The sequence below is a fragment of the Poecilia formosa genome, unplaced genomic scaffold (assembly GCF_000485575.1).
Source record: "Poecilia formosa unplaced genomic scaffold, Poecilia_formosa-5.1.2 Scaffold224, whole genome shotgun sequence".
In the NCBI taxonomy this organism is placed as follows: Eukaryota; Metazoa; Chordata; class Actinopteri; order Cyprinodontiformes; family Poeciliidae; genus Poecilia; species Poecilia formosa.
In genome coordinates this window covers 200,057-210,956 of record NW_006800163.1, presented here as the reverse complement: position 1 = coordinate 210,956, position 10,900 = coordinate 200,057, and the positions used below count along the sequence as shown (strand labels likewise).

Sequence of the window (10,900 nt, the reverse complement as noted above, 5' to 3'; positions counted from 1 at the left end):
ATATGATAGTAATCCTCCGATTATAATAAGTAATGTGATTAGTTACCTCAACTATCTATTTGATACACAGCTCTACACATTACAATCCCACCAGGTGACTCCAAACCCATCCAAGCTCTGAACAAAGAACAAACCAACACATGCATGTGCCATAGCTTTCTTCAGCTGAACAGAAACAAAACAGAAATTTTTATCTTTGGACGATCTAGAGTCAGCGTACAGCTTCAATTATTACTGATAGAAACTAGAGATCAGGCTGAAGTTTAGGTCAAGCTTTCTAGGATTAAAGGACTAATGGCTCAGCAAGATCTAGAGATACTTATCCATGCGTTTATCTTACTGCAACAGTGTCTTCACAGGTCAATCCTCAGAACACTGCTGCTGGTGTTCTGACTAAAACCAAAATGAACTGACCTGGGCACATGTTTCCATCAGAACATGGCAGGAGCAGAGTCCAGCCCTCTGACCACTTACGTGGTGAACACAAGTGATGGAGTCCCAGGCGCCAAGATCGCCCTGAGCTTGCATCGACTTGACACCAACCTGATGATTTGGACTATGATCGGTGTTGGGTAGGATTTTATTGTGTTTATCTCTTTGAAAATTAGTTTAATTTAAGACTTTCTTTTGTTGCTCCATTTAATTCAAAGCAGTTGTATTGTTTGAACTACATTTGGTGTTAGAAATGTCATATTATTGATTTTACTTAAGATTTCCATCTCATCTTTCAGGACAACAAATGAAGATGGCTGCTGCCCAGGACTGATCAGTCAGGAAGCTTTCATCCCTGGCATGTACAAGCTGCGTTTTGAGACTGGTTTATATTGGGAGAGACTGGGAAAGACATCATTCTACCCTTATGTAGAGGTGAGATCCAATGAGATTCACATTACTCACTTGTAATTCTTAATAATTCTCACTTGTAATTCTTCCTTTATATATATATATATATATATATATATATATATATATATATATTTACAACTGGCATTGAAATTAAAGTTTACAATGATAAAGCTGTTAAAAAACTGAAAATAGAATTTGGTCTTGTCTGTAAAATTGCTTTAAACAAACAAAAATAAAATACTAATTTCAATCTAGATTTAAAAAAAAAGAGCAGACCTTTTGATTTCAGGAAGTTGATTCCAGACCAGAGGAGTATTGAAACTAAATGTTGCATCCTGTTGCTTTGTTCTGAGCCTGGCAGCATTGATGGCTTATTAACTCAATGCTGGGTTTTAGGGTTTACTCTAAAATTTATATAGGCCCGATACCTATCCCTTCACAAACAGGAAGACCATGTTCTGGAGCTGGTCAGCAGTCTGGTAGCAGCATTTTGGATGAGCTACTGTGGTATAAATTTTGTATTTTTATATTTAATGGGAAAATAAGTATTGAACTCCCTGTGTGCGGTTCTGTCTGTAGAATGAATTGCCTCAACCCAGACAATGACACTCTGACCTTTCAACATGTGATAGATAACTTCATCAAGGGGACATGGTAAGGTCACAGTATGCTGGGAGGAAATTACTCATGGAGCTGTTTAACCTCTGTTGGTTGTGAAACCAGATAGGATTGATATTTAATAAAAGAGGTTCTGAGTTTTCAGTGTTTTATATTGATGAGCACTGAGGATTCTGTGACTTTGTGAGTGTGGTTAGAAAAATGTTAAAAGAATGTTTAAATCCTGAACTATTCAGAGACTGGGGATATGACCAACTCCTTGCTGCCAAAAGCTAAGGACTCAGAAGAACTATCACAACCGTCTCGGTTGAAAAAACTATTGCCTAAAGCTTTTTGTTTTTTAACAGAGACCAAAACAATAATAAAAAATTAAGCCTGAGTGGTGTTTTCCTTCCTTCCTTCCTTTCTTTCTTTTTTCTTTCTTTCTGTCTTTTGGCATAGGGCCTGAGAAAATTTGCCCAATTGATTTGAAGAATTAGTAATTCAGGAATTAGTAATCTAGTAGTAATTCAGGAGTAAAACAGACGACATTTCTCTAAAGATGGGCAGCATAACAAGGCAGCCTGTTTGGGATGTTTAAGACAAAATCAATTTGCCAAAGATTTATAATAAAACAATTTCAAAAACGGAGCTGCATTAAAGACTCTAACAGCACTGGAGAGCACGGTAACCAGAGTGAAGCCATGTTAAGCTTGTCCAGTCTTCTGGATGTGTGTGTGTCTAAGTGTGTTCAGGAGCGACAGGCAGTCAACAGTCATAAAACAGGCCTGGGCAGTATTGTTGTTTTTGCTCTTGATGTCACAAACATGATTGTTTAGCCACTTTTAAACCTCTGATTATAGTTGTGTTGTGAGTGAAGCTAAAGTTCTGTTTTTGCCTCCCATGTTCAGCTTGTCTTAAGACTTTAATTGAACTTCTACCTCAGTATTTTTCTTCATTGTAACTTTTATTACTACCACACAAAACATTGATCTGTACTAAGCTGAGGTGGATAGAGTACCCAAAAATATCTGAAGTAAGAGTAGCAATACTCCAACATATTCTTACTCAAGTAAAAGCAAAAAGTAGTCAACCAGGTAATTACTAATATAGAGTAAAAAGGTATTTGGAAAGGTGACTCAAGCACTCAGTAATGGATGAAAACATCAATCATTTGATATTTAAAAATGACATCATCAAACGGATAAACCTACTGTTTGCACAAAGCTCCTCTTTGGAGATGGCGTTCAGCTTCAGCCTCACAGAGCAGCCCTCCTCCACGCTTTGCACACTCAGCTCCTTCAGACTAGCAGCAGCAGCACTTAGCAAACACCTGGTGCAACTGTGAATCTGCTTAGCTCGGTTTGTAGACAGCATAATAAAGCAGCATTGTTGTGATGACGTTCCAAAGGCAGTCATCAATGATGACTGTAATGGAAGCTTCTTAAAGAGACAGAGCATCTTTACATTAACTGAAGGTAGTAGCATAGTTACATGACTGTGCTATGAAATGGCACAATGTGACTGGAAAATACATAATACCCTTTAAGAACTAGGTCAATATGAGAAGGTTTGTTTGTACAGAGCTGACTAAGTGGTCTTATAATTCATCGATTCTTCCTCTACTTTTGTTGTTTCTGTTTTGTTTGTTTTTTTGTTTTTTTTTTCAGACTGTGTTCACCATCCAGAACCCAGCACAGAAGTTTAATCTCCCTCTGCTGATGAGCCCCTTCTCCTACAGCACCCACAGAGGGAACTGAAGCTCTAACAATGGCAGACAGCCTTCTCTGCTGTCAAATTTGTATTTTAGCGATATCGTGTCTTGCTACATTCAGGTTTTTCTGTCCCCCGAAATCCCCGCCTCTTTGTTGTTGTCGTTTTGTTTGGCAAATCCGGATGTAAGCACAAAATACAGTGTGCACAGTTATGAATCAACCGTGTAACAGATTATGCTTCAGCTTTGTTTACTAAAAGAGAAGAGCTACAGGATCTGAGATCATTTGCATTGGAGAATTTAAAATCCTCAAAGGGCTTGAGGAACCTTCTGCAACCTGTTTCCTAGAAAACGACAGAAATGAGGTACAGCTGAGACAGAAAATCAAGTCAGTTTAAGGCTTGCAGCATGTAGAACCCAGGTGTTGCTCCAACATGCATGGAGGCAATGTTTTCTTTTCTTTCTATTTTATTTCCTCCCTGTATGGTAATTATATGCTGATCTTCTTATAGATACAAGCATAGTTACATAGCTGGAATTGACTTTTTGAATAAATTCTTTCTTTCGTTTTTTTTTTATTAGGAAATTATCAGTTTTGGTAGTTTTTGTTTGGCAAATATCCAAGTGCTTATCTCCAGCAGAGACAAACAACCACGCACACACACATTCAATTTGGAGAGGCCAATCAACACAGTTCTGACACACATGAAACACAAGTGAGGTATGGCAGGCAGAGGGCTTTGAGTTATAACACAGACACTCAGGCGTCAAAAGGACTGAGAGCCACCTCATGTGTCCAGAAGCAGACCTACAGACACTGCCCTCTAGTGGAGAGCAGCAGCTTCTGAGCTTCACCGATCCCTCTGGTGGAGACCTAAGGTAAGGTAGAGAAACACCAACCACACAGACAACCTCGCAGACTCCACTCACTGCCTTGCCTTCCCATACTGCCCATACTGTGGCAGTATGGGAACTATGGCAGTATGGGAACATATATTAACTGACACTTTTGATTACTATTATAATTATATTATTGATTTTGTGTTTGCAGCTCATCCAATTTTCTTAAGTTGAGAATATTTTTGTATATAACTTAGTTATTTGTTTGGGCTGGCATTTGTTCTGATTCCTAATTTTAAGCAGCTATTTGATATATTTTGTTGAATTATTACATTGGGACATGCCTATTCTATTTTCCTCTGTTTGGTTTGGTGGTTTGTAACTCCTCTAGTTGTGTTATTTCCTTTCCAGTTGCAGAGGGCTGTTGGTGGTGCTGGTGGTTTCATGGAGGTGGCGTCCTCTTCTGATTGCTGAGCTTCCTGAGTTTTGCATTGTTTCACCAAGTGTCTGCATGTCTTAGGGCTGTTATTTTGTTTTACTATGTTTGCTCTTCTGCTATGGTAACCTCAGCTCCCGATTAGATTTATTTCCCTCACTCTTTTTTAGTAGGAATGTTTTTAGGTATATTTTTAAATATGATAAATTATTCATAAACTTTAAATTTCATGTCAGATGTCATACATATATAACTTAAGTACCTTAAAGGGGTAACATCCTCTGGGTGAAATTTCTAGGATGCTGTCAGTGAGCTGCTTCTTTTTGGGGCATGTTGAATATTATTCATGAGCCTAACCTTGTGACTCTACACTACAAAGGCAACAACAACACAATGCAAGCGATTGTCCACTGTCACTACATGCTCATTCAGGAAGAGGGAATCCTGCAATCTGCTGGGTTTCCTCAGGGAGAATAGAAACCCAGCTTTATTTAAAGGGCCGGTATCAGGTAAAATTGACTTTTTTGAAGTTTACATCATGTCATAATGTTATTCCCTCATTATAAACATACCTGGAATGTTGTCTTGACTCTTTTATGCATGTTTGAGAAATCCTTTCATCTCCACGGCAACCATTCAGCTGTGCAAAAGGCCTAGACAGACCTAGCCCTGCCTCCAAGGCGCAGCTCCTCCTCAAAGTTGCAGCTTCTAGGTTTCCAGGTTTCCGCCTCACAGAGCAGACCTTCCCCACTATCCACCCATTCAGCTCCTTCAGACTAGCCAGCAGCAATTAGCAAACACCTTGTAGAACTGTTAATCAGTTTCAGGAAGAATAGGAGTTTTTAAAAAGACACAGGTCCAATTTCAAAGCATTAAATCACGTAGTAAAGTTTCTTTTAAGTCATATTTTATATATATTGTATTTTTATAACAACTGAAGTTCTCATAGTTAGTTGATTTTACTATTAAGTTGAATTTGTGTGTATAACATTTTTGTTGTTATTTATAAGTACTTTGAGTCAATATTTGATAAGAATTGGCACTATATAAATAAACTGCATTTAATCTTTGATGTTTTTAAGCTGGGCTGCACAGTGGCGCAGTTGGTAGAGCTGTTGCCTTGCAGCAAGAATGCTCTGGGTTTGATTCAGGCCTGGGGTCTTTTTGCATGGAGTTTGCATGTTGGGTTCTCTCTGGGTACTCCAGCTTCCTCCCACAGTTCAAAAACATGACTGTCAGGTTAATTGGTTTCTCTAAATTGTCCCTATTTAGAGAATAGGGACAATTCATGTGCATGGTTGTTTGTCCTGTCTGTCTCTGTGTTGCCCTGCGACAGACTGGCGACCTGTCCAGAGTGTACCCTGCCTCTCGCCCGGAACGTTAGCTGAAGATAGGCACCAGCAACCCTCCAATAAGGGACAAGTGCAGAGGTGTACAGAAAATGGATGGATGTTTTAATCTACTTGTTAACATCCATCCATTAATGTCACATTCAGGAGCTGAGAAGCGTTTTCCTGCCTTCCTGTCTGTGTTTGGGAGGTATGATGAGGGTTTCAGTCTTTACCATCCCTGTGTGTGTTCCTAACAGCCACACTCCTTTAACTGTGTGTACTGCACTGCTTCAGCATCTGCCTCTTTAGCTAGCCTGCATCCTGCATTCTGTGTGATGTGGTAGATTCTGACCTCTTGCTTTGGTGCTCTGGCTGAAGAGAGCACTGAAAAGTAAATCTACTTTTCTCTACTATCTAACTTTCTCTAGCCATTTCCAGGATTTCTCAGTAGCAGCGCTTTTTGTTTTTGTAAAAGATCTGTTAATCTATTTTTTTATGACTTTGGCCCAAGACACCAATTTGGGGTGAGGGTGTTGGGTGGAGTGTTGACTGAAGGGTAGTAACCTCTGCCTGAGCCTTCAGTCTCTACTCTGTTATTAGGAGCCCATTATATACTCGACTGCTGGGCAGCGGGTTCAGGATTTGAAAATTAAAGTGAAGCTGCAGTGATTAGAGTACAAGAGCAGGAAAGTGAAACTTAAATAGTCAGCTTTGTAACTGCTTTGTTTGGCTAGTGATGATTAAAAGGCACCACAAGCAGTTGACTTTTCCTTCTAATTTAGGCTAATTTAGGCTAAGACTAATTGAGGGGACAATGATGAATCTAAAAAAGCAGCCAAGCGTGTTCCAGATGTGGTCGCCTCAGTCCTCTTCATTCTCCTCCCAGCTAGGAAGTTTTGGACAGCGAGGTGGGTAGAGGCGGAGGAGGCGGAGGAGGGGCTGTCAGTCCAGGGAGGAGAAATTTGGCATCATCACTAGAACAAAGTTTGGCAGTTTGGGAGAAACTCTGCAGGAGCCGGACGCACAGAGCTGATCTGCAGATCCCTGAGTTCATCAAGATCCGGATCCAGTTTATGAGTGTGATGATGGAGTTTGTGTTGAATATGAAGGTCGTTCAGGTCATGGTTCTAATGATGAGTCTTCATCACTTCGGGCTGGTTTCTGCTCAGGTGAGTAAAAAAGACTTCCAAACAGGCGACTACTTCTTTGATTTCTCATTTAACCTCTTCAGAGTTCTTTCTTCAACTGCCATGTTGGATGCTGATAATTCTTTTTGGAAGAATTGTTTCATTGTTTCTTAGACGTAGATCTAAGTCAAACTGATTTGAATTGAAGCCAAACTGACTGATGACAGGTTACTGGAAGTTGCTGGTTTGAGTGCAGTTCTGTTCACATTTGAATGAGCAAAACACTGAGTGTGAAGTACGACTAGAAAAATTCTAAATAACTTAGTCGATTTACCAATAATCTACTGTGAGATCAGACATGAGTAAAGTGTGTTCAAATGAACAACTGTTGCATTTCCATTGTAAAAAGTACGTCTTCAAGCAGCAGGGGGTCATCTGCGTTTAGAGCAGCCCGCCATACACAGCTCAGCTCCTCTCTGCTTCATCTTCACTCCCACAACCAGCAGAGAAGAATCCCAGCAGATGTCAGACCCAGAGGTTCATGGCTGCAGGGTTTCAGTGTTTCACCTGCCAGGATGATGTCTGCTACTATTTACACCCAGATGTTACTGTAGCTCTGAAAACCTCACCTTTATGTAACAACCTCCTACCTGCATCATGTTGGAGATAAAGAGCCAGCAGTGTGAGATAGCCCTTTGTCTGCAAAAAGAATAACACACACATTTCTAGAACTAGAGTTCTGATCCTGGGTACAATTTTACCTTTGAGAAATATGTTTTCTGAATATTGATACACTCGATGCACATGTTTTTCATCTGCTGTGGTTTTGAACACTAAATCTACTTAAGTAAAACAAGTCAGTTCTCTAACAAATATCTCTATCTATAAAACCTATAGTCTGTTTCATAAACCCAATGTGGTCAAAAGCTAGTTGACAATATTTTCGAAAAATTCCTAAAGGCTCTCTCCATAATTTTTTTCAAATAGTTTGAGTCTTTACTTCCTGTTACAAGTTCAGTCGAACTCATTTCTGCTTTTTGCATCAGAATATGACTAAAGCTATTGTTGATGGAAGACCAGATTTAATCTTCACTCTTATGCAATGATTATTTCATTTAAATCCAATTTTTAAATATTACGTGAAATATTTTATTCAATATATTATGTGATTTCTGACAATATTTATCTTGACATGAATTTATGATCATGAGAATAAGTTAATTTATCTCCCCCTCTCATTGGACTCTCTGGTGTTTAATTTCCTTCATGATGCTCCAAACATTTTCATATACACACATTTATGGAAGGCAACGAAGGCAAAGCAAATCACACACTTTATAGGCATGAAGCTACACTTCTGGAAGTTATGTAGATTGAAATCTATCATTATCCTAGCAAAATAATTTTTACAGCACTTTTTAATCATACTCACTACTGAAGAGCTACATTCATCCAAATATATTGACATACTATAAAAAGTGTATTTGGGCTGTAGTTCATGTTATGGACTTATTTACATTAATCTCACTTAATTCTTTTGGGTTGATAGCTTACATTTTTTGTGTTGAATTAACTTAAATGTTACTTATTTTTAACCTAAAGGAACTTTTACTTTGACTTTACTTGAAACAATTAAGTTCAATGTTGTGTTCGTATCCTGACATCTGACGTCATGACACAAGCTTCACCAGAGACAGGTCCTATACCAATCAGGGTGTTGTGTTGGTGCAGGGGTAGAGCACAACTCATTATTAGTTTACTTCTTTATTTGAAATAAACTAAATGATTTCAGTAAGACCGATTTAAATTTGCCGAGTTAAACCAATTTAATAGATTAAGTTGGATAAACTTAATTGGATTACTTGTTACCGAAGAAATTCAATTAAGTTGGTTCAATTATTTTCTTTTCTCAGTGCACATTCATACCACTGATTGGTAGGGAACATGGAATCAGGTTGTGTGCGTGCGTGCGTGCGTGCGTGCGTGCGTGCGTGCGTGCGTGCGTGCATGCGTGCGTGTGCGTGTGTGTATGTGTGCGTGTGTGTGTGAGGAAATTTTGTTTGGAGGACAGATACTGAGCCACAGTCACTCCACAGTAATATTCACCTTTCCATCAGTGGTTTGCCTTCACATATCTGCATATGAGCCAGGGCTAATAATCCACACAGTCACACACACTAACTTTTACATCCATTCACTAAGAACAGCCTACATGCTGATTGGCTATTAGAACCAGATGTTTGTTTCTCCAAAGTGTTCAAATGAGTCTTCATTCAATCTGAGATAAAACTGTGTACAGAGAACTTCAAAGAATTTCTAAAGTGGTGACACTTTAGAATTTTTTTATATTTTATTAACATTTCTGGATGTGCATACATGCTGGCTGATAAGGGCTTTTACAGATTCCCTGTAGCTTTCTTACTTCTGAGTAGAGTTTGTCCTCTGAAGTGTCTTTATCCTGTCCACAGGAGTGTCCATCCACCCATGATCTACTGAACTCCCTGCGGCAGGTAGAGAAAATGTTAGCGCTACATGAGACATCGTACCAGCAAGGCCTGCGTTCCCTCAGGAAGAAGATAAATGCCCTGCACAACAGCACCATGGCCTTCTTTAAAATGGGTAAAAATGCAGGAAGAAGCTACAGGAGACGTGGTCTCTCTTATCATCTGTTCACCAGACATTCAAAAGACGTAAACAATGACAAAAAAACCAAACAATTTCCTCCAACAGTTTGTACCAACATCCAAAAGAGCTGAGGTGATTCCAGTCACTCAGAAATCCCAGTCTGAAAATGATTCAATAAAAATTTATTGAATATTTACCTTTTTTCAATAAATAATCTAATACTACCAAAATATATAATATATAAAACACAAACTATGATTACATCAACAACTTGTTAATGATGTCATTTTAAAAATATTTTGCTTTCATATAATTAAATTTCTTGCTTTGAATTAATTTAGCTTGTATATTATCTGCATTTTTTACCCTGGTCTAAATCGAGTATTTGATCTCTGTTTTTTACTTTCTTCTTCATTTTGACCCTGGCCCTCTGGTTATTTTGATAAATCCAGTCTCTCTTATTTAAATAAGCCGGTAAATCCTGTTAGCTTAGGGGTCCAAATATGCGTTTTTTGTCTGTTCGCAAGCTACATCTGAGCCAAAATGCAGTAAAATTGTCTCTTTTTTATGAATAAAAGTCCATGTAAATACCAGACTGATGCAGCAACGCAGTGATTTAAAATTTCCATATAAATCTAAATGACCAATGCGGTGCAGAAACTAAACAGAACATTCAGAAGGTTGTGAAGCTTTGTGAACCAATGTCAGTGAAACCCTCCTGGTTTGTTTCCAGCGTCCTGCCCTAAGCCTGACCCCCCGGCTAACGGACGCCGACTGGGCAGAGTGTTTGCTATGGGACACGAGGTCCACTTCCTCTGTAAGCCCGGCTATGAGTTGATTGGCCCACGAACCCGAGTGTGTCTAGAGTCTCTGAAGTGGAGTGGACAACAACCCATGTGCAGAAGTGAGTCACACACACATAAATAAAATAAAAATAAAAATAAAATAAAATAACGATGGAGGATGGAGGATCGGTACTTTGTCATTTCTTTGTTCTCATGGTGTCTCTTTAGGTCTTAACAGCACCGCCAACTCCTTGGCTTCCTTCTCTTCAGCTGCGTCCTCCTTCGCTGCCTTATCTGCCTCCTCCACAACAACCTCATCTTCTTTGGCTTCATCCCCAACACCCTCCTCGCCCTCCTCCTCTGTCCGGCCTTCTAACTGCACACATTTCCTGGGCTCGACCCACTGTACGTGTGATGTTGGTTTCACTATATCAGGCCGGGACAATAACATCTGCACAGGTACGGCTGCTCCTCAGAAAGAGTTTCCTTCTTAAAAAAAAAAGACAATTTTCACAATTTTCAATATCAATCAGTCTGTGGAATCCACAACAGGCTTTTGTGTGTGTGTGTGTGTGTGTGTGTGTGTGTGTGTGTGTGTG

The 10,900-nt window shown here is 39.3% G+C and overlaps 2 protein-coding genes across 2 annotated transcripts in view; both read left to right on the top strand.

The window, feature by feature from the left end:
• LOC103149373 (5-hydroxyisourate hydrolase-like) overlaps positions 1 to 3,700 on the top strand; it is an 8,653-nt gene extending 4,953 nt beyond the window's left edge. Inside the window, exons 2-4 of the mRNA XM_007568487.2 lie at positions 436 to 572; positions 732 to 867; positions 3,114 to 3,700. Of these exons, the coding sequence (XP_007568549.1) occupies positions 439 to 572; positions 732 to 867; positions 3,114 to 3,203 (360 nt within the window). The 5' untranslated portion in view covers positions 436 to 438 and the 3' untranslated portion in view covers positions 3,204 to 3,700. The remainder of the gene's footprint in view (positions 1 to 435; positions 573 to 731; positions 868 to 3,113) is intronic.
• Positions 3,701 to 5,800: 2,100 nt separating this feature from the next.
• LOC103149372 (fibulin-7-like) overlaps positions 5,801 to 10,900 on the top strand; it is a 12,723-nt gene continuing 7,623 nt past the window's right edge. Inside the window, exons 1-4 of the mRNA XM_007568486.2 lie at positions 5,801 to 6,933; positions 9,360 to 9,510; positions 10,250 to 10,420; positions 10,530 to 10,760. Of these exons, the coding sequence (XP_007568548.1) occupies positions 6,838 to 6,933; positions 9,360 to 9,510; positions 10,250 to 10,420; positions 10,530 to 10,760 (649 nt within the window). The 5' untranslated portion in view covers positions 5,801 to 6,837. The remainder of the gene's footprint in view (positions 6,934 to 9,359; positions 9,511 to 10,249; positions 10,421 to 10,529; positions 10,761 to 10,900) is intronic.